A 24870-nucleotide genomic window follows, 5' to 3' on the forward strand; every position below is an offset into this window, starting at 1 on the left:
GCCACAGCCACACTACTCCTCAGGGCATTCAGCCTATGTGCTGTTACGTTTTCCATTACCACACACCTATCTACTGCAGTGTTTCTGGTCTTTATGTGGTATAACAATGGATTTATAAGCAAGACAATTATCTCAGCTTGCCTCTAGTGTCAGAATCTGACAGAGACACATATGTGTTTTGTGGAAATAGCTACCCTCAAAGGAATATTTAATCCATATTGGAAGTCAATGCTTTAAAGCAGAGAAGAAAATCATTTTATGAAAGGGCTGCAGAGAAAATCCAAGTGAGGAAGTTCCTGGCTAGCCTGTATGCACCCTTTACATATTCTATTCATTTTCAAAACTCCTCTTCACAAAGACTCTTTAACTGAGTTTCCCACCATGAGCATACTCACCTCATGACGAAAGACAAATCCAGAAATGCCAGCTACAAGCTCAGCCAGGAACACCAGGGACAGGAACATGGCATACTAAAAATGAAGCAAACAAGGACAAAGTCACAAGGCAGCATTAAGAAGAGGGCTTGGAAGGGCTGGGGAAATGGTTCATCAGTTAAGAGCATATACTGCTCTTTAGAGGACCCAAGTTCAGTTCATAGCATCAATGTCAGGTGACTTACAAATGCCTGTAGTTCAGCTCCAAGGGCATCCAATGGCTCTGGCCTCTGTGGACACCTGCACTCACATGGATATACCTACACACAGTCACAGATTCTCCCCCCAACACACACACAGACAGAGACAAAGATAGCTAGAGAGAGAGAGAGAGAGAGAGAAAGAGAGAGAGAGAGAGAGAGAGAGAGAGAGAGAGAGAGAGAGAGAGAGAGAGAGAAGAGGAGAGGAGAGGGAGGGAGGGAGGGAGGGAGGGAGGGAGGGAGGGAGGGAGGGAGGGAGGGGAAGAGGGAGAGAGACAGACAGATAAAATAAACCTTAAAAAGAGGGCCTTTTAAGGGTAAGCATCTTTCTCCTAGGGGCAATTAGACAAGTCCTTATTATCCCTAGAGAAAGTTTAAAAATGTAGTAGCCTGTCTTTTTAACATGCACAAACATTTTGGGGTGTGAATGCGGAGGAGACCCCAACCAACACTGACACTGTGCCCATCAGCTCAGACCAATCAGGAGAAACCTGAAAGGGTCATCCACTCCAAAGTCTTATCTACTTTCAATATGAAAATATTTAAGCTAGAAAATGCATCTGCTCTGCAGGTCACAGGGCATGGTTCTGTCCTGTTTGGGAGACTTTTCAACTAACGTATTCTTTATGGCAAGCTAGCACCTGCAAATCTATGCAGATGACTTTTGTTTCTTTTTTACACTCTTTTTAAAGTGCTGGGCATGGAACTTAGGGCCTTGAGTACTATACCACTTAGCTGCCACCCCAACCCCACCTATTCTATTTTATAACTTCCAATTATTGGAAAGACTTCTTTGCCCCTGGCCATAGTTCTACCTACTTCGAATTTCCATTTGCTAGTATTGGTCCTGCTTTCAGAAAGTAATATGTACATTAGCCTTTTGCATGGATGAACATGGCCAGGATGCACAGCTGCACTTTGCATTTGGGCAAACTTCTCCATTTTCTTGGCCACATCTCATAGTAAATGACTACAAATCCACTTTATTTGCAAGTGTACCCTCTTATCTATTGTCAGAGACCAGAATGTGCCTCTTCACTATTTTGCTTATCCCTGAACATTGTAGCCTCAGCAGGTTCTTGTGGGAATGCTTGCCTCTGGGCTGGGTACTGAGTGGAATTTATAGCCTCTAAGAAAGACACTACTACTACTAATCCCAAGTGTTTCTCATCTCATTCTGCCTGCACTTCCTAATTTGAAATATACACACACTCTTTCTCTGTGTCTCTTTTTCTCTCTGTGTGTACACATGCAGGCAAACATCTGAGTTCAAGGATGTTACACAGTATTTATGAGTTATGAAGACTTTTCTGACTTTGAAAAACAAACAAAAGGAAGAGGAATTAATTCCTTACCAACAAGTCATATGTCTTATAACCTGCCTATTCTCCTCTCAAAATGAAATATAACAGTTCTGAATGCTTGTAATGACCTTAAATGATGATCTGGATGGATTACACAATGTCACATAACTTATCATGTGTACATATGACTTACAAGTATACAAATACACATAGGATCATATATAACTCTTCTTAGTGATACATACTTTAAAATAAGGAAGCACTAGGTTAAAATATTCATTTTTCTAAATATTAATGAAATTCTCTACAAACAGTACAACCACTAAAATATTAAGCATGAGGTTATGATGCCCTATGTACATAATTTCTCTCTAAACTTCATAGAAAATATGGTCAGAAGTATCATTACTCTGTAGAGAGTCTCATACAATCTACCCGAAAGTTCTATGGGAAGATAACTATCAGGAGGCAAGTAGGGAAAAGGATATCCTCTTTGGGCCTCCATATAGGACAAATTATTATTGTTCATGACTTTTCAGTTATTAAGGCTAAAGCTAAGGAGTACCATAACATTCTAATGATTGTTAAAAGCACAGTAAGAGCCTTTCAGCAGATTGCCTTTTCCTCTGGGGACACATCACTGCTCTGTCTACACTATACAGGCCTCTGCAGTGGTCTTGGAAGCCAATTGCAATCGGTGCATCAGCCCTTTGAGTGACAGGTTCTAGCCTAGGTCAACTCCCACAACAATGGGTCAGAGAGTGCGAGTAGATCGAAAAGCATACACAGGCATCCTCGTGTGATAAGACTCAAGGATGTAGGGAGGCCTATTCCAATGGGATCTTGGATATGGAAGGCTGCCTGTGTTCAGGATGATCCCTTGCTCACCAAAGCTGCACATGGAATGCCTGAGGAGATTTCCAAGCTAGAGTTTGAGACTAGCACAGGGCATCTTGCCAGGAAGATATTGATTGTTCACTGGAATCGATGGCCAGTGCTTCACCAATCTACCTCGGGAAGCTGGGACTATGTTTGCTGTGCAGGTTGTGTCTGGGGTTGTTTTTCCCACTGGGAGGATTGAAAAGTGGCTCAGTTAAGAGTCTGGTGTAAAACTAAAATCAATGAATATTAAAGTCTTTTATTTTTTGGTGGCTTCAAGAAGGGCTTCCTAACCATCATGTGGATTTATTGTTTTACAAAAATAATTGAGAAAGCACATTATGCTGAGATACCCTTACCAGTTTCAGCATCCATGGGCTACCACGGCATGTAGCAAAGCATCCAAAGAGGCCAAAGACAACGATAGTGGTGCCAGTTCCGATGAGCACGTACGGAGCATTTGTGGAGTTCTCAGCAATAAGGGAGATATAGGTGCCCAAAGTGAGCTTTCCCCAGACTCCAACAGCCAACAGGATCACTCCAGTGATCTGAAAAAGGAGGAGAAGATAGCATGAAGCTATTGCCAGAAGAGGTGAGAATGGACATTGTCCTTGTTACTCTTCTGTTGCTGTGAAGAGACACCATGACCAAGGCAACTTATGGAAGAGTTTACTCAGGACTTACAGTTCCAAAGGGCGTACATGATCATCATTGTGGGGAGCATGGAGGCAGGCAGGGAGGCACAGTGCTGTAGCAGTAGCTGAGAGCTTACATTCTGACCCATAAGCACAGGCAAAGAGAAAGAACTAACTAAGAATGGCATGGGACTTTGAAACCCCAATCTCCCCCAATGACACACCTCCTCCAACAAAACCACACCTCCTAATCCTTCCCAAACAGTTTCACCAACAGAGGGAGTACAAATATATACAAATATAACATCCAAATTCATGGGCCATTCTCATTCAAACCACCACAGACATAGAGCAATGTGACCATACTTCAAGAATCAAGCTTCTATGAGCAAGATGCACTTGCTGAATGAAGGATTCCCTGAACAGCAAAGAATGTCAGAGACCATTAGCCAAAACTGTCACAGAGTAAAGGCACATTGATTGGTATGCAATTAGACCTGCCCCTTACATATCCTGAATGTAGTTTTTATATTAATTAGAAATCAGGTCAATAAAGGACAATTTTAAAAAGCTGCTTAAAGAACATAATAAGACAGTTCCTCCAGTGTGTATCTGTCTGACACTGAGCTAGGCATGATCCAAGAAAGAATGCGGGCTCCTTTCTTTAATGGTGTGTGAGGGTAGAGCAGGTCTTAAGGCCATCCTGTACAACATTTTAACAATGTTATTCTCCTTGTCCATTAACATCAAAATCTTTATAAAGAAAACAGTCTAGATAGTTTTGAATCCCTATTAATGAGCCACCTCACAATGCTTTATTCATTATAAAGCAACAGAAGAGTCTAATATCTGTCTCTTGGTATTGTTTATAATGCTATTTGTCAAATATCATCAACATTCCAACCAAAAGCTTCACATGTCTTAAACTCTAGCCCTGTGCATTTATCAGGCCCTTACTTAAGGTAGTTGGCTCAGGGCTGTGTGTTAGGCCTTACTTTCCATTCCCTGCAGGTCCCAGGCTCCAGCAATTGTGGCTGGTGAAGCCATGAGTTGCTTTGTGTCCCCACCATCCCATAGTTGCTATTTCCTTCGATTCACTAATAGCTTGGTGACATGTTCAAAAGTGACAGTTTTCAAGTCACCACTCCTTTTCCAACTGAGGCTGAAGTGTTTTCCCTACAGCTCAATGTTCCATATTAAAGAGCTCAGATTTCTGTCCATCTACCCAATGAAGAGGCCAGATGAGAAACTTGAGAAAATCAGCGCGCGCGCGCGCGCGCGCACACACACACGCACACACACACACACACACACACACACACACACACACACACACTAAATTACTTTTTGAAAGATGAAAAGGCATAAAGTAGTGTTAACACTGTATGCTGTATAATTAGGCTTTGCTTGGACTTTGATAAAATGCATATGAGATTTGTTATGGTACTAACACCTGTCTTGCCCCAATAGCCTACTTTGTAGATCTATCAGTGTACGTGACAGAATTACATGTTATATGAGAAATGAGGAAAGATATGATGCAGACTTGAGGAGAAAACATTTGACACTCATTTTGAGGAGTGAGAGGCCCAGTAGAAGCTGACTGCCAATGGGAATGGCTTCTGTGAATGAAAACCAAGAATGCAGATGTTGCCAAGAATTTCACATCCTCTGCTGACACCTGGTGGTCATTTTGAAAAAGCACCTTCCCCCAAACAGTTTCCTTAGCCATACCCTGCCAAATAGAAACAAACCTAAAACGATCATTACCCACTAGAATCAACTCTTACGTTCCCAGGGGTAAAAGCAGACCACGTTGGTAAAATACGATCCCTGCCCACCAACCTTCCACTCTCAAATTAGCCACAAAGAATTCCACAGTCATTGAATCCTAAGCTGTTGAACAGCAAGGGCAAGGCCTGGGTATGGTACATATGACAGCTGAAGTGTGTGTTGGAGGGCTGCAGTGGTAGCTACAGGCAACACACACACACACACACACACACACACACACACACACACACACACACACACACACAAACAGAGAGAGAGAGACAGAGTCAGACAGAGACAGAGAAAGACAGAGACAGACAGAGAGACAGAGAGAGAGAGCATCTGAAGGGAAAGTGTCAGTATAGTCTGGGAACAGCTCAAATTTGTGAGGAACAGAATACCACTAGATGCTACTAATACAGGCTCTGGAACAAGGCTAAATAAAACTATATTAGTAGCATTAGAAAACGTCTATCAGTACTGGGGATGTTAGCTCAGTCACACAGTCCAGCATGAATGAAAATCCAAGTTCAATCTCTAGTACAGGAGGAAAAAAACCCAGAACATTAGATCAGACTTAAAAAATAGCATATGTTACTTTAAAATTATAGTGAAAGAAAGTCATGGGGGAGGTTTGGCCATATGCCACAGTGTTCCCAAAGGCTCCTGGAAGAGACTTGCTAGGCTTCATTTTAATCACAAACTGGCTATTTGGGGAGTAGCCCGCAGACATAAATGATTCTCCTTGTTCCTGTCAGGTCATTCCAGGTAATATTGGATAGGCTCCTTGCCAATCCTGCACTACCTTAATCTTTCTAAGGAGTCCAGAGCCATGTGACACCTTCCCACTCTGTTAGTGCATAGAGCATAGATCTGATCAGTGTGGGTGTGAAAGGGTCAAGTCCCCATGTCTTCTTCACTCTGCCTCCCGACATCTAGCTTGGGAGCTTCACCTTCTGAATGAACATGCCCAATCCCTCCAATGATGACATGCGTTCATATTTAGCATATCAACAGTTAAGGAACACTTTAAAGGGCAAAAGAGAATTAAGTTATAGGCGTATAAGCTACATCTAGGAGATGCATCCTAAGAAGCTGTGTGGCATAGAAGGCACTGTATCTAAGCACTAATAAAAAGAAACATCAAAGAGATGGCAGGTGGAAATCTCAGCTAGATCACATGTTAGGTGAAAGCCATGGCTCAACCATCCCACAATGTCAGGGTTGATTTGTTCTTGGTGACTACACAAAGGTACTGTAGACTAGCCTTCTTCCACTCCCACGGCTCTGTAACTCCGAAAACTGCATGGTGCAGAAAGTCTATGACAATTATCAATAGTTAAAATGCAGTTCCCCCAGGTGTCAGATTTTAAGAGGAAAAGTAGGCAAGAAAGTGTTCTTGTACTTAATTCTTAGGTGAATGTGTTTGTGTTTTCTACAGCATTTTGGACACTGGGGACATGGCTCTGGAGAGTATTGAAAGGAGTCAGGTTGGCAGAGAAACCAGAAGCCTCTATTATCTTAGGATGTTTTTCTTTGAACTGTGAGAAGGAAGCATGTCTGTTATATTTACAGCTCTGCTTTTTCTTACTAGGTATGTATCTGTGTGCCAGGTACACTGAAGTGGACTACGAAGTAGACTGTATAGGGGTGTCTAGCAGGCTTGGCAACCCAATCGAGGAGAGGCAACAAAAAGGGACTCCATGTATTTAAAAGGCAGGTGTATGCTAGAGTTCCTGACTAGGGGTCAGGAGACAAAGGATTGCAGTTCTGTATGTAGTTGTATGAGTTTGGGCAGATCATCAAAGCTTTCTGGGTCTCAGTTCCCGCTCCAGTGAGCCCAGGAGGTAGACAAATCTGGCATTCCAGTGACCTAGTGCTAATATTCCAATTTGAGAAACTTGAGTCTCAAACTTAAGGTGCTTACTAACTCTGCAATAAATTTATATGTGTGATTTTTGGGGAAAAATAAACAAAAGAAAGTTTACAAGGTTCTCTTTGTGCTCGACAAACCATTAGCCACAGGACAAGCCAGTCAGTTCATTTCTGGATGCAACTTTCTATGAGCCATCAAGCTCTTAGATCAGAGAGAAGAGAAAACCCAGTGAATTACATTTTTATACTTATATCCCCAAATCTATAGGCTTATAATCACTGCTTTCCTTTTTATATGAAGATAGCTGTTATATCAACAGCAATAAGACACTACTAGAAACTACTTCTTTCTAAGTAAGTTATTTTGGCCAGTTCAATTAATTCTTCTGCTACCTTGTGCATGCACAGGCATGTGTGTGTATATGTGTGTGTGCTTGCATGCATGTTCATGTAAGAGCACACATGTGGATGCTGACACATTTTCATTACAAAGGAACAGGGATGCTGAGAAATGAGAGAAATGAGACCACCTTAATCGCTGCTAAGGAGGAAGATTTGAGGAAGATGAGCAGTAGAACATTGGAAGACAATGCTGGAAGATGGAAAATGGTGAGAGAACACAGAAGCAAGTAGCCATGCCTATAAAGGTGGATCTTAATATGAGAAGAAGCTATGGAAGAGAGGGATCCCTCCCATTTTAAAGGTGTGTGGGAAACCAAACACCAGCATGGTTCCCTGACTCCAGGGATGTTCAATAACAGCTGTGGTACTCTTACACATTCAGAAAAGCCTGTGTCTTAGCTACTTTTTTTATTGCTGTGAAGAGGCACTGTGACCAAGGCAACTTATTGAAGAAAGAGTTTTATTGGGAGCTTGCAATTCTAAAGGGTTAGAGTCCATGACCATCATGATGGGAACCATAGCAACAGGCAGGCATGCAGGCATGCAGGCATGGTGCTGGAGCAGTAGCTAAGATTTTACATCCTTATCCATTGTAGGAGGTAGAGAGAGAGGAGGGGGAGAGAGGAGAGAGAACAAGCCTTTGAAATCCCAAAGCCCATCCCCAGTGACACCTCTACCAATGGGGCCACACCTCCTAATCCTTCCCAAGCAGTTCTACCAAACAGGGACCAAGTATATATATGAGCCTATGGAGGCCTTTCTCATTCATACCATCATAGCCCACTAAGACAATACTTAACACTAAAATATCACTTCATCCAAAACCAATTCAATGGACTTCAAATTTCCAGAGCTATAGAATAATTTGTCACAAATTCTAAGTACTATTTTGATTTTATCAGTGACCATATAGCCAAGTTCTATAGAGAATATTTCTTAACAGGTTACAGATCCTTTTGAAGATATGAAAGAGCTTTGAAAGACACTACAAAGAGTTAGAAATTGAGCTCTGGCTGTGCGTCCAGCATAGACTTTTCATGTGCTTAGAGAAGCAGGTGATCATTTCACAGGAAATGGCTTCGGGCATGTTGTAAGTCTAGCAAGCTGTGCTTCTTTTTCCAATTATCTTTTTAAGTTGTAGCCATCAGCTTGTATCAGTCAGGATGCACATATGTGCCTTAGTTTGGTCACCTATAAAGTCACAAAACTGGACCCAGTGACATCTACATGGTTCCTTATAGTGCTACAGTTTGGTTTTTTCCACCCTCTTCTTTGAAGTGCCCAAAGGTCATCATAAGGTCCAAGGTTGCACTCCAGTCAAGGAAGCAGACAGGCTGACTCTAAATCTTCACCTCCTTCAGCTCTTCCAAATCCAATCCCCTAGTCTCATCCCTAGCTCCTTAGCAGAACAGCTGCTACAGCTTCCCCTCCCTACCCTCCCCCCCCACTTCTAGTGGGTCACACAGATCTTCCCCTCAAAACTTCCTTTCCTGCCACCCAATGCTTTATTCCAGTCCCCAACTCCAGCAGGCATCCCATGAGAACCACTGGCCAGTCCAGTTATGGAAGCAGGTAGGCTATTTATAGACCGCCACCTTTTCCTCAGCTTCTCCAAATCCTATCTCCCATCGTATCTCCAGCCTCCCTGACCTCACCTCCAGTGGATCACAAAGATTTCCCCTCTAAACTCCCCCCCCCACCAAATCACTGCTTTATCTTAGCACTGAACTCCAGCAGGCATTCCCTGGGAGCCCTCATGTCATCCCTGCCAGGGAGGCAGTTAGACTAACTGCAGATCTTCACCTCTCACTTCTTTCCTCTAAATCCAGTGCTCCCAGGCTCATCCCAGCTCTGCAACAGATCACCTGCTGTGGTCTTTCCTTCCCCTCTCACCCCCATCTCCAGTGGATCATGTAGACCTTCTCCAATCCTCCAAACACATATGAACTCACAGAGACCAAGGCAGCATGCACAGGACTTGCATGGATGTGTATCAGATGGGATGCTAGAGCTGAAAGAAATAAACATGTGCCCTCACCCCTAACCCTTAAGTAATTTCTTATTGATACCTACTTGCAAGTAAAGTTAGTTTCCTCCAAGGGAGTTTCACTGGGGAAACAAAACACTTAAGGGTAGGCTGCATGTCCAGCAGTAGATGGCCAACAGAAAATGAACTTAAGGGCATCTTTGGAGGTTCTTTGTCTCATAATGTCATGTGGGTACTTTTTTTTAATTTTAGTTTTATCTTATTATTTTAATTTAATTTTATTTATATATTTTTTCTTCTCTCTCTCTTTTACTCTATAGGTACATTGCATACTAATTATGGCTTACAGTTTAGTGTTTTTTTAAAAGACTTATTTATTTATTTTATGTACATGAGTGCTCTATCTACATGTACACCTTTATGCCAGAAGAGGGCATCAGATCCCACTATAGATGGTTGTGAGCCACCATGTGGTTGCTGAGAGTTGAACTTAGGACCTCTGGAAGAGCAGCTGTGCTCTTAACCACTGAGCCATCTCTCCAGCCCCACAAATATTCTTCCTTTTTTCTTTTCTTTTCTTTCTTTTGTTTTTTTGTTTGTTTGTTTTGTTTTTCAGAGTTTCTCTGTGTAGCCCAAGTTGTCCTGAAACTCACTAGGCTGGCCTCGAACTCACAGAGATCCGCCTACCTCTGCCTCCCAAGTGCTGGGATTAAAGACATGTACCACCACTGGCTGGCTCAGTTTAGTGGTTTTTTTTTTATGGGATTCCTGAGTGTGCAAACAAGTGGGTCTCTGTCTCTTGCGCATTCTCTTGAGCCCCTTTTCTTCTGTTTGTTTGTTTTGTCCTATACCAATGTGTTAATTTTTATTTCATTTTATTATTATCATCCCTTAGAAGCCTCATTGTTTGCTAATGAGAGACAGAAAGGGGGTAGATCTGTATTGGAGGAATGGTGAGGAGGAATTGGGAGGAATAAATGGAGGAAAAACTGTAATCAGTATATATTATGTGAGAAAAAAATCCATTTCCAGTAAAAGGGGGAAGGAAGGAAGGAAGGAAGGAAGGAAGGAAGGAAGGAAGGAAGGAAGGAAGGAAGGAAAGAAGGAAGGAAGGAAGGGAGGGAGGGAAGGAAAAAAGGAAGGAGGGAAGGAAAGAAGGAAGGAGGGAAGGAAGAAAGGAAGGAGGGAAGGAAGAAAGGAAGGAGGGAAGGAAGGAAGGAAGGAAGGAAGGAAGGAAGGAAGGAAGGAAGGAAGGAAGGAAGGAAGGAAGGAAGGAAGGCCAAGATCAAGCAAACTGTTTCTGGGTTGCTAACTGTATTTGCCAAGGACCTGGATTGAGCCAGCTCTGTATTTAAACTGGAGGGGTGAACTGGAAACACCAGGGAGGCATTGTGAGCTGTGTGGCACGATTCTTTTTTATTAATAAGCACTGTTGAGTACTTGAAAAAGTTAAAAAGAGGTCTCAGCCTTTTGACCTGCACTAATGAGAGTGTATTGTTCTTCCTCAACTGTCCAGAAACACTCGGAAGTATAAAAATGAGCATACCAGAGCATAAGACTATCCAGAATAAGCTCACACCTCTGGCTTCATGATGACCCAGATACATAAATAGAAATCATACAGATGAAGTAGGCATTGTAACTAACAAAGCCACTTACAAGGAGATTTATGTACTTAGAATCCAGGACCAGCTGTAGTGGTTAAAGTGGCAGAAGCTTAATGTTGGGGGAATTCCCTCTATGGTACACCTCCCCCATGAAACTCCTAAGTTGATCACTTGTTTTTAGAATCTGTTGGTGGAGCTTAACACACAAAGAGGCCACATGAGTGCCAGCAGTACTAAAAGGCTTAGTGATGTTGGCAGGGAGCCAACCACTACTGAAGGAAGCCTTGTGGGAGAAACCACTTCCCTGGCTCCCATTCCTCATGGGACTGGCCCTGTGAGATGACGATGGCTCAAGTCCCACATTAGTGAGAAAAAGAGACTTCTTCAAAAGATCACATCAAATAAGTGTATAACCGAGAACTACAATGGTATTGTGTGTTGAAAATGTCTGTAACCACATGTTTATCCCATTCTTTACTACTGTGTACACATCAAGGTTTTAATGGTCATGTGAAGGAGAATAAAGTCTTTGCCTCTTTACAGCACTCAACGTCTCAGCCACATCCTGTGTCTGATTTTCCAAGACAACATGCCATTCATTCGGTCCTAAAAGCCATGCAGCAAAACCACTGCTTGTTTGATTAGGAGTCCAAATTTCCCATTTGAAAATCACTCTGCCTATAGTGCAACGCCCCTCTGGGGCCCATAATGAGAATTTGATAAATACAGGATGAATCTTAGCAATGCTCCCTTCATGGGCTGCATCCTTGGGAGGTATCAGATGGGAACAAACCTGAATAAGCTCATCCTAACAATGATGAACCCATAAATATGATATCAATAATATGTGACAGTACCATGCATGTTATGATTATGTCATTAAACACATTTCTGTTATGGGTTTCATTATTTCCAAAAGGGAGATTGTGTTTTGCATAGTCTTTTGACAGGATTATCATTGCTGAGTCACAAAATAAAACTTTAACTGAATATATATATAGTATATGTACATATGGAAATAGGAAGGAGAACTCAAACAGCAGTTATTTAGTTCCCATACTCTCTGTGAATGTATATTGAGAGTGTGATGGAGGTATGTGGGATGGGAACTTCCTGTCTCCTTTTGAGTGAAACTGGGCTGGGGAGACATGCTTTCAGAAGAGGATCAGCTACTAAAAGCGGCAACACCAGACAAAGGAAGTACATGTGCAGGATTCCAAGAAAGATTCTGATTTTTTAAAAAAGGCAGAGCTTTCCCTTAATTCTCTCCTGAGATAATTTAATGGAGACAAAACATAACAAAAACCAAACCCCAAACCCCAGTGATTTAATTAGGTTTCCCACAAGTCCATAGTGCATACATATGTGATAATACCACCAAGTAAGATGTATAGTCCTGCACTGGATGACAACATTTCACTAACAAAGAACTACTTACATCACCTGCAAGATTACATTGCTATGGCATGTGGACTTTCAGAGTTTGCATACACATGCTCTGATAGTATAAAACTTCTCAGCAATGCATTTCTCAGGATAGATCCCAGTTAAGTGATGTGTGACTGTACAAGGAAAGTTCACAATTTAATACTGACCTTTAATAATAAGTATTATGAAAACAATGGATTCTAAGGTAATATGTTTTTGGCAAATGAATTAATTAAAACAAATAGATTGTTTGAGAAAAAAGTGATGGAGCACTCCACTTTGTATCTCTACCACTAGTCTCTGGTAGTAGACTCTATCGCCCTCTGATTCTACCATTGTCCCCATACTCCATTCTCAGCAAAGCAGCAAGGGTGATTCCAATGAACACTACATTCAACAATACCACTCCTGCATCATTAAAGACTCTTCCATGGTGTCTCATCTCCTAGAAGAAGAGCCAACGCTCTTCTCTGACTGGGAAGTTGCTGCTTGACATGCAGCCTTCACTGGTTATTCTGTGTGGCCTCTTGGGACCCTCCCCTTGCTTTCCCTGATCCAGCCTCACAGATCTAATCTTAGCTACCCTTCAAGCTCCCTACTCATTCTCTCCACATTTGCTGTCCCTTCCAGAAGACTTTGGAGATCTCTAGTTTCTTCATGTTTTTGTTCTATGGGCTCTTCCCTAACAGCCATATTTAAAACTAAAGCCTTCCCTCCAGAAGGGCTCCTGTTTTATTTTATACCACTGGACTTACCTTGAACACTGATTTATCTCCAAAAATGAATCCAAACTCCACAGGGGCAGGATTTGATTTTATTTGCTGGTTTATTCCCCTGGCCCAAGACAGATGTCTGTTTATAGTAGATGCTTAGTATGTATTTGCTAAATGCTGGAATACAAGATGATAGGTAGGGTCTGAGGCCATGAATTATATTTACACTAGCGCCATATTGAGGGGGCCAAATATGAGGCCTGACTCTTATATGACCCATGTAGCTATTTTTAACATAAAAACAAAACAACAAAAATAAAAAATATCAAACCTGTTCTTTTGTTTCCAGTCCAGCACAATGCTTTTTAAATGTCTGCGTTGGGCCACAAGGGGGACTAAATGACAAAGCATGGGAAGGGTTGATTCCCACTAATGGAAAAAGTAATTTGAAACTCTAATATCTTTCACCCTCTACAGTGGCAGCAATTAATGGGCAGGAGCCTAGAGAATGGACAGTGTTTATAACAGTGGAGATTTGCATCACCAGGAACCAGTGCTGGGCATTATGTGTTTCATCTGGCCCAGTCTGCTTGATAAACCCAAAATTTTGGCCAATCTGCTGGATAAGTCAGAAAATTTTGCCCTACATTATTTACCATTAATAGGAAAACAGGAACACAAAAACTCCTGATCCTCAATCCTTAATGTATTCTTTAGCCTGTCTCAAGGACTTTCTTTCTCCCCGTCTCTCTACTATAGTTCTATATTAAGCACTCACAAGCCAGTGTGGTCCATCTTGGTACTGATTTATCATGAAAACAACCTTGAGAATTTGACTGCCACCACTAAAAAATAAGATCTGCCGGCATGGGCACTAATCTGTTAGTACACACATCTCCAGAAATGGAAATATATTCCACTTCAAGCTATATATAGTTTGATTTTTTAAAAGCCCGGTTAAAGAGAAAATACCTTCTTGTATATGTGGGGATAAACTAGAGATGTTAAACATTACAAGGAGCAGGCACAAACCTATGGAATAATCAATCTGAAGATTCAGTCCAGTTTGACATGTAAACAAAAACCAAACTGTCATGAGTACTGTTTTCCATCAAACATATTCTGGGGGAAAAAACATGTTAAACTAAAGTACTCTGGTTTGAGCCCTGAGAAGAAAAAGAAGGAATCATAGCTGAAAAAATAGAAAGAAAAGCCTGAATAAGCAGAACCATCTGACTTTCAAGGAAGCTCTCATCCAAAGTAATGGGTTGAGTCGCATCAAATCTATTCTCCCTATGCCCTAGAGTGCAATCTGATTTGTTTCCCAACTAAGGGTACACAATCTAAAAATACAGTTCACGGAGTATGTGTGTGATACATGGCATTTAGTGAGCAAACTGTGCTCCTGTTAAGCTTCGTCACATGTACGTCAATCACTGTCTCACAGATGCAAACCTGAGGCATCAGGGTCAACAACTTGCTCAAAGTCATGGAGCTAATATAGGGTACACCCTACAGTCAAATTCATTGCCCAACTGGAGGCAGTTTTCCAAGCCCTTCTGAAACTCTGCCTGCTGTAGCCAGTAGTGAAACCCAGGCAGAGTGGAGGGCTAAGTTCCTCTTCATTCAGCATTTCCCAGTCACCCACACTCTGACAACTAAATAAGAGCCATAAGTGAAAGCCCTGGTTTTTCCCCCCATACTTTTTGTTTTAGGTCTTCCCAAAAGTGTGTTATGAGGAAGGCAGCCCTCTGAACCATTTCTCATAGATAATTTTCTTAGGCAGTTTTTAATTGTCAATACCAGGAAAGTAAGGCAGAGTAGGGAGACGTACCTCTACAATCTGACTTGATGACCACTTATCTGGTCCCTTCTCCTTTCCTTGGGCATTCTTCTCCATTGGGCATGCTCCAATGGATCAGCAGGGTTGTGTTCCAGAATACTATTTATACATGACTTCTTTGGAACTGCAACTGCTTTTCTTTGGGGAATAGTGTTATATATGGTGGCTGTGTTTCTCTGCCAGTATTCAAAAGTCTATATGTAAGCTAGTATTAGGGAAAGCTATAGTGAAACAGATTTTCAGCTCAATATGAAGTTTTTAAAATAATAGACATTGCCCAAAATGGTGTGGGTTGCCTTGAAAGTGTTATGACAGAAAGTAAACGGCTTTCTGGTATCTCCACGGAGCCTACAGAGGTAAGATGTCCACGCCGAAAAGCACTGATTCTCAGAAGCTATTGTCAGCCTCTCGTCATCCAGGGAGCCATATGATTTCCCCCAATTATCTCGCTCCCTCAGTTTTCATACATGAACGAGCAGGAACTGTAGCAATGGAAGACCCACTGGAAGATTTTCTCAGGCCCTGAGCTTCATTTCCTTTGAAATCCCAAAGGAAACGATAGACCACATAATTCTGTCACACGAAGAGCGATAGAAATACCTGCTCAGTGTAATGAGCTTGCAACTAAAATGAGCTGTATTCTGTACTTGAAGGAACATTTGCCCTGTTATCTTAAAACCTCTCTTTTCCCTGGGCAAACACACTCTTTCCCATTTCTCAGCTATAGTAGGAAATCATGTGTGAATTTAAGAATCAGCCAAGCGAGTTAAAGGTAAGTTTTCAAAAGCCATAGAGGCAACTTGCATAATTTTAACATACATACAAGGATTCTATTTTTAAAACCCAACATATACACTTGAATTAGAGGGCTCCTATGAATAATGGTCTATTTTATTAGAGGTCCATTCCTTCAAAACAATTATATAGTTCTTTAGATGGCTATGAAGCAAATCCAGCTGTAGTTTTTAATGGTCAGTAACACAGCTGCCAAGCTAACTCCTACAGAATGCACTCTGTTTAAAACACAAGTAAACTCTGTTCCACTTGGAATTTTTTTTCTGACACACAAAGACAATAAACTCCTCTGAAAACACTTAGGGTTTTCTATCTATCTCTCATGAATGGTATTTCGCCTCGCATTCTGAAACTTTATGAAAATATTGTTTGCATTCTCAGTTACCTTCTCCTCAAGAACACAGGAACTATATTTTTAAACATAAATACATGCACACATATATATATATTTTGTGACATCCGGTGTCTGCTTTTGATACTGAAACACCATTAGCAAGTGGGCTGTTATTGCAAGTAGCTTTTACCCAGAAAAATGAATTTCCACTTTCTCTCCTAGGTTGCTAAAAAGAAACGGGATGGAATATAAGTGGATCATATGGCCTGACAGGTGGTGTCTGTGTGTGTGTGTGTCGGGGCGGGGGTGTTTTAGAGAGACATGATAGTCGAGTGTGGCATGAGTATTAAAGCTATTGCTACTAGTTTCATGTTTTGCTTAAAAAATACAATGTCTACTGTGCTCTGGGCAATTCAGTAGTTCAGAAATATACAACTTAGTGAACAGGTCCTCAACCTAGAGGCCACTGATGTAAGCATCCTTTCCCCAACAAGATGCTATGAGTAATTTATTATAGAAAGCTTAGCTGATCTGCAAAAAATCAGGAGTCTTTTTTTTTTTCTGGTGGTGTTAGCTAAAGAGACTGCCGCACTGAGCACTCTGTATAAAGAAGCATCTTATTGTACACAATTTACTGACCAAGTGCATGCTTCCCTGAGCACAAGAAAGCCACTGGGCCTTGCCCTACTTTCATATTCAAAGCCAAGAGCCCCTAGAGCTGTGGTTCACATGGTAACTATGCCACAGGACTGTACTGGGCCAGCAGACTCTGAGATCAATGGCTGTTGTTTTCACTAACTCATCATCCTCCGAATACAGCTTGTCTTTCATTGCTCATTCAGGAAGCCATACGAAGCAGAAGCCATATAAGCTAACTTGACCACAGGGAGGGATTCCTAGGGGCCACAAGCGCCTATCTGCTGGGGAAGTAAAAGTAATCTCTTCCTGCAAGGGTCTAAGCTGTGCACATTTTATATTTCATTTATTTATTTATTTGTGTGTGTGTGTGTGTGTGTGTGTGTGTGTGTGTGTGTGTGTGTGTGTAATGTGTACGGATGTGTATCAGAGGACAACTGTGGAATTATCCTTTCATTCTTAGATGGAATCTGGGGATTTGAACTTGGGTCTTAAAGCCTCTACAGCAAGCACCTTTCACATGCTCCCTGTTTTTTATATATTTGACATCTTCTTCCCTATATGTACAGATCATCTTTCTATATACAGTATCAAAAGCTTCTTATTAGATTACCTCCCAATCCAAATGTCCAACAGAGACCAATGAGGGACCTTGGACAGTAATTTCAAATCCAGGGAAGACAGTCACTGAGGGATCTCAAGTCAGGTGACCTTTTTGGTACCACAGGAAGAACCTTTTCCCAAGACACCATGGTATCTGTAAGCGCTGGGAAAACAGTGGCCCAGAACATGCTGTGATCAAGGCATCTCACAAATGCCTGCTACATGAGATTCCCTCCTGGAATAGAGTACAAAGACTAAGAAGCAATATAGGTAAGTGTTGACCTGAAATAGTCTGTAGTCTATGTATAACTAGAAAATTCCAGTGTCAGACCAATTATTGGAAGAAGTCTTTGATCAGAAAAGACTCTAGGGCGCCCCCAGTCAGGTAGTGAGGATCAGTCTGCAGGAGTGGAAACCCTGGCTTGTTAACCAGACTGGGTGAGGGAAGATGCAGCACAGGCAACTCCTAAAAACTCCCTTCACACTCCCTTCACTCAGCCTCTTCCAAAGCATGGCTCCGACCCTTGACTATCTATATGAGGCTCCATGTCAAATGATCACAAATAAATCAAGACACATTAAAAGAACTGGTCTGTTGCCAAACTCACCATACTCTATGTACTATTTACAGAACGTCTCTCTTAAATGAGCCGATGTCATTGGTGGGATTCTAAGGACATCCTCTAACTCACAGCAACCCTCTCCCAGCTGGTTAGATACTACCCATTTCTAACTTGCAAGTTTAGCCCACAGTTGCTGGCACTACTGGAGCACATAAGAACAAGGGCTTGGCTGATAGAAGGGGTAGGAATTTATAGTATAGGGGCTGAAGACATTCTTGCAGAGGATCTGGGTTCTGATCCTCGCACTCATGTCAGGTGATGCACAACAACCTGTAACTCCAGTTCCAGGGGATCTGACACCCTTTTCTGGTCTCCATTGGCACCTGGCACTCAGCATGGTTCATAGACCTACATGTCAGCAAAATAACCACACACACACACACACACACACACACACACACACACACACACTAAAAGAACATAGTATATAGAAAGATGCCACATTATGCACAATTTGCTACTGTATTCATTTGGGAAGTCAAAAGGCCAAACTACCAAGCAAATACAGTAGTTACTTAGGGTCTTGGTCCTTAGAACCTCAGTGGAAATCCAAAGTTTCCTAAGTTCCAGTTTCTGATATAATAGGTGTAGTTTCCCTTCCAATCCCCACGCCTTGTTCTGAATACCTTGAAACATCCATAAATTATTGGTACTAGTTAATATAAAGCAAATGCTGTGTAAATAGCTATTATGTTCATGAAATAATGACGAAGCAAAAAGTCTGCTCAAGTGGGGCTGTAAGGAAGGCCCTCACAATACAAGAAGAGAAAGTGAGTGCAAAAATGTTAATACATGATCACTGACTGCTGGAGAAAGCAAATGGCTTGGATTCTTGACAATTTAAACTATCCCAGAGCATTTGCAAGATGCTCTACAATTTGTACAGTATTTTCACTCAGGAAATTTCACTTCTCACAACAACCCTGCATGAAGCCCAAATTATTGACATGCCTGGTTATAAGACAAGGAAGCAAGCTCCGAGAAAATTAAATGTTACTCCAAGTCTCTAGGGGATGAAGAATAAAAAGTTAATACTCTGCCTCTTAGGCCAAGTCCTTTGGACTATACTCTGCTGGAAATATTTATAAATTCAGTTTGCTTACTTGCTTTAACTCACTGCATTTTGTATATCTGATTTCCACTGATCTGCCTTTCTCTAAGTGGTTAGGTCCCTGGAGCAATGAGTTTATTAACATCATCATTACCTAAATATACATGGATCAAGTCTACAAACTATTGCATTCCATTGGGCCTAACATTCAGTACTACAGGCTATCCAGTAATCAAACTACAGTATTAAAAGTTGATATTCATTGGGTTAAAACAGATTCTATTAGATTAAACCACTACTATGTCTCTTTGTAAACAGTAGTTTCGACTTGTTACAGCTTCAAAAATGTCAATATGGTCCTCCTAATAGAACATGTTCAGTTGAAGTTAGGGACTGAACATTTTATACTTCCAGGAGCATGCAGCATGGCTTCTTCCATACAATACATACTCAATAAATGCTTGTTTTGCAATGTATTTGCAATATTTGGTACCTTCCCAGTACAAGTGTCAAGAAGACAGTTCTCTGGCACAAAACAATATCACAGAACAAAAAGAATTTCAGTAAAAGTCAGGGCAATGTTATTATATGGTTATATATTCACTGCATAGGCTCGTCCCCTTTAATCCAAGGAGGGGAATCATTTGCAGAGGTTAACTGGAGCAGTGCAATTGGCAAAAGCAACTTTTAGAAATGTACTGAAGCACAATAGAAAGGAAGAGTTTTTCAATGGCCACCTTTCCTACTGAGTGTCATAACGAGGATGTCTATAAGCAGGGTGGTGCCCTCTGGACTATGATGGGGGCCTTCTCCTACAGTGCAGCCCTGTTCTCATGGCAGCACAGATGGCTTTCAGGTTGAGTCACCAGCTCAAAAAGGCTTGTGAGCACTGTTCTTCCTAAGTAGAACACTAGGGAATTTGAACACCGAGCTCAGTGAGGGATAAGGAACTAAGAAAACAACCTGCTCTCCTGTGGCCACCAGTATCTGGCATCAGGAAGACACAAAAATCCCAGAAGTCAGTGGAAACCGCAGTATAGCTACCCCAGCTCTTGTTCTCTCTCTTGGGGGCTGAATTTGAAAAGTTGAAGCAGACCTCCAAATCCCATCACCTTAATGTAAAATTGGAGATTCAGAATCAATTCACCCCGTGGAAATGCATATATTTATAGCATCTAATTCATACAGTATGCCTTTGAACCTAGAAACAACTATAGCTTCTAAGTTCCAAGCTTCTCCTTTTGGCAAACACATCATGGCTCCAGTCCGCCATGAAGATCAATTAGAACTTGAGAAGTTTTTCCAAGAAATGACACAAGGAATATCCACCTTTCCCCTGTGCTTTCGAACATCTCCTGTTTTCACAGCTATTCATCCCTCTCCATCGTTCTATTTGATTACACTGATATCCAGGAAAGTGCAACACTAACCATCAGGGCTATACATCTTACGTGCATGAGGCAAACTTCCACACGATATGTTAACCAAAGGCATTGCCACATCCCACCTGCCACACAGCCATGCAGCTTTTTCTTCCTTAGGCAAATACGTAAAACTAACGGGATTGCAGCAGCAGGTCAGTGCCATTGCCTCTGTATTCATTGTGAGGTGCCTTTCCCCAACATTTCATTGTTTTTACAGGCTTTGTTAGAAAGCACAGCAACTGTTACTAATGAAAAACAGAATCTGAAGTCTGTTTGGCCAACGGAAGTCAGGAATTTTCCAGGTCAGTAACTCATTAGCAGGGATTGGCAAGAATTCTACCAACTTAAATATAAGTTAGGCAGATGCCAAAAACCGTCCTAGAAACGCTGCCCCACATCTCTATTAGTTCAAATTTCAGATGGGCAAACTAGCTTGACTTTATATTTCTCATGATTGCTGTGCAGTTTAGCTAGATAGAACTGCTGCCCAACTCAGCAGGCACCTAGGCTTGGGAAGCAGGAAATTTTAAATGGAAGCTGAGTTTTCCTATTGTCATTTTCCTGTTATCCTGCTGACATTATTGAACACTTCTGAATATTTTCATAGCTATGCCTACTACTGAGAACCTGTACTACCTAGAATCCCTTTCTATTTTATTGTTTCTTGAGAAAAGTCTTTAGTTATTAGATATCCAGAGAGTTATGCATCCAGAGGTCTGTTTTAGATTTCATGGAAAATAATCCATCCTGTTTTGCAGCTAGAGGATACTGAGGGCCCCATTTTCTGCACAGGCATTTCTAGCTCACTGCCTCCAGAGAAAGCCTGCCACTGTTTATTTTTAATCAGTGATAGGTAGCTGTTTTAAAAATGAGCTCTAAGAAAGGGAATGGAGTTTGTCGTCATCTTCAGCTGCAGGCTAACCTTAGGCTCCAGCATCTACCTGATAGTGTCGGTGGGAGTATTAAAGGGATTGATGCATCTCATATACTCAATACTTCGTGCATCGGCAGCTTTTGACTGATGTCAGCCACCATTTTTGTCAACATCAACATCTAGCTTAATCCTTAAAAATTTCACACATGAGAAGATTGGGGTTCAGAGAAACAAAGTACTTGCCCAAGAACACACAGTGAGTTAGAGACATTGCCAAAGCTAGAGCCCAAGCCTTTCATGAATCTGTATAGATGCTATCAAAATGTTGCCTTTAAGATTTTAGGTGCTTTGTATTATAAAGTCTCTGGGTTGCCTGAACAGAGTTATCAGGACTATTTGTAGTGATAATATTTATAATATTATGTGAAAATAATCTGAGATTCATTTTATCAAGGAAATGCAAAAAATAGAAATCAAAAGGATATATGAAATAGTTGAAAAACTAGAGTATGTTGCTTTAATATTTATTTTCATAGCAGTGTGCCTTCTATTCTCAATCACTATCTGGTGGGTCATACAAGGTTGAGATAAGAATTAATATCAGGAAATAGCATCAGAACAATAGTGCTGGTATTTCTTAAACACAAGGTCAGAAGCATCAGTTCTTGTCAGCAAAATGTTCCTCCAAACAGACAGCTGAAAATAATTTTAGCCTATAGGTCACTCTTTGGAATTAAACCCTCTCTCTGAAGCATAGTTTACAGAGGTCAGCGGAGTCTGGAAAGTGTGTGGCTTGAGGGGTGGGAGTTGGGTTCTGCTAACTTTTCACATCCAGTGGAACTAACTGTCCCATTCCGAGAGCAACACTCACCACATCAGAGCCAGAGAAGCACAGGCACCTATTGCTAGGCTCCCATGAACCGCACACCTATTGGTCTTTCACAGCCAAGATAGCATTCTTAGGGTTACTCAGTGGTAGCCAGTTGTACAATATACACAAGACCCGGGGTTCTTCATTCCCATCATCTCTCATTTCTTACCACCATAGGAAAATGGGTATAAATCCCCAATTTGCGTTAAATATCTTAATTTTGGCTTTGTCCCCTTGTAAACAACCCCTTTCCTTTCATATCTAGCTTCCTAGGCAGTAATTTTGCTTCCCTTAGCAGAACAGAGGAAGTTTTAGTTTATTACGGGTCAAATTTCATGTTGCAGTATTAAATATTTTCTAAGTCTTAGCAATCAAAGATTGCAGAAACACACAACCCTTCTTGACCTCTTTTGTTGTATGGACAAACTCTTTACAATTATTTGACCATATATTTGCTTATATAGTCTCCGTAATCTGAAATAATAACTATTCTATTAATCTTTTAAAGTTTAACCAGGGTCACATTTTCCCCAGGATTTAAATGTCCTGCACTGAAATCTGATAGCACAACAATATCCAAACAGAGCCTCTCTCTTTGTTGGCCTAGACATTAAGAAGTATCAGGTAGAAATAACTCCCCATCAGTCCCCATCACAGGACTATTCTCACCGATCACAGTGAGAAGCCAATTATTTTATGAATACCCATTGGAAGATGGGATGGTGTTCACCGTGCCATGGTAACATTCCCCACTTTCCCTCATTGAACATGTTTTCTGAGTTTCCCAGGTACTTACAGTCACCATGAATGCCACACTTAGTCTTGACATGCCTAGCAATAGCTATCTTCCTTCCATAATGGCACTTGCAAACTCAACATGTGTACCTTTGAACCCGCAAGTCAGAACCAAGAGCGTTATAGATAAACGGCAGATCTGCTCTCAAAATACACCCACACCCAACATACCTCATAGACAGACAAAAGAAACTGCTAATGGCTCCCAGGAAGGCATGACAACTACCTAGGATAAAAATGGTCTTTTGTTTGTATATTCTGTTTTCCGATTTTGTGTTTTCATAGTATGTGTTTCTTCTTCTTCTTTTTTTAATTCTGGTTTGTTTGCCAGAGAGGGGGGAGGGAAGGAGGGAGGGAGGGAAGGGGAGGGAGGGAAAAAGAGAGAGAGAGAGAGAGAGAGAGAAGAAAGGGCCTGGATTTGAGTGGGTGGGGAGATGGAGAGGAGTTGAGAAAGAAGAAATCCATTTTTTTCAATGGAAATGAAAAGAGGGGACTTTTCCCACCTGAGCGGCCACTAGCTCACAGTTTGGAATGGACACTAAGCTGGCAGTGGCAGTATGAGGCTGAAGAGTGGAGACCGCTCACACTGTGGAGATGAGATGATGAGAACTGCCTAGGGGAAGAGGTCAGGGAGAAAGGCATTTCTTTGTTTTTGGCTCCTATCTACTGTGTTCCCTTTCACCTGACCTTGGTCACTTCCTTGCTGTGATCCTGGCTAACATTGCTGACTCAACCTTCAATCTGTAAAGTGAAGAGTTACTTGCTTAGTGGGGAACAACATGGGAGGGCTTCCTGAAGTTTACCAAAATTCAAAACTTGCTGTTCATAGGGGCTTGAAGAAGTCTCTGAAAGAAATGGAAAGAAAGGACCAAAAGGTGAAGGAAGAGGGGAACACAAGGAATGGCGGATGGCAGGGCAGATGGTCTCTTCCTTTCTAGTAGAGCATGGACAACACAATGACCGGAGCCCTGCTTCTGCATGGAGCTGCTGCTTTGGGTGGTGGTGGCGGCAGCGGCGGCGGCGGCGGCGGCGGCGGCGGCGGGGGCGGGCTTTTGGACTCATTCCTTCAGCTAACTCTAGAACCATCACTTTGAAGGTACAAATAAGACAGAATTCGGGTTCAGCAAGTAAACTGGCAAGGGAACTGGCATGACTCATGTCACACAATTTTCTTTGTTCCTCAACTACCAACAAACCTCAGAAAGGACCAACTTTCACTTGCAGAAGTCTAAAGCCTTTCTTTGGAATGGCAGAGGGAAGAAATACTTGGGGTACTCTACTCAGTTAGCATCAGTCATACCACAGACACATCTGAGGTCTTCCACTGGGAGGCTCTACACTAGCCCCCAAAATAAATTTACAAACAAACTCTCTCAGAGAAAGACCAAGTACTGGGAGCTACAAAGCCCATCTCCCATGAATCCCTCACATGTGACCTTAGGCAAAACCTTCCTCACTTAATGTGCCTAATAAAATAACCTATATCTCATAAGCACCTGAACCATGACCAGATAACCTTAGTTCTGGAGGATGGAGATAGGCAGATCCCATGGGCACAATGACCACACAGTGGAGCCAAAGCCATGAGCTCCACATTCAGTGAGAGATCTTATTTCAGAAAAAGAAGGTGGAGAAGGTATTAGGGAAGACATTTCAATACCACCCTCTGGCCTCCACATGTATGCACCAGGCAAGTGTGCCCCCTGCATGATTATATACATGTACACAACACACACACACACACACACACACACACACACACACACACACACAAGCTAGCTACA

The 24870-nt window shown here is 41.8% G+C and overlaps 1 protein-coding gene across 1 annotated transcript in view; it reads right to left on the reverse strand.

The window, feature by feature from the left end:
- Positions 1–24870, reverse strand: part of Tspan7 (tetraspanin 7) — a 108097-nt gene that overhangs the window by 14560 nt on the left and 68667 nt on the right. The window contains exons 2-3 of the mRNA XM_006976902.4: positions 3177–3365; positions 396–470 (exon numbers count right to left, since the gene is read on the reverse strand). Coding sequence (XP_006976964.1) covers positions 396–470; positions 3177–3365 — 264 coding nt within the window. The remainder of the gene's footprint in view (positions 1–395; positions 471–3176; positions 3366–24870) is intronic.

This window comes from Peromyscus maniculatus, chromosome X (assembly GCF_049852395.1).
Source record: "Peromyscus maniculatus bairdii isolate BWxNUB_F1_BW_parent chromosome X, HU_Pman_BW_mat_3.1, whole genome shotgun sequence".
NCBI lineage: Eukaryota > Metazoa > Chordata > Mammalia > Rodentia > Cricetidae > Peromyscus > Peromyscus maniculatus.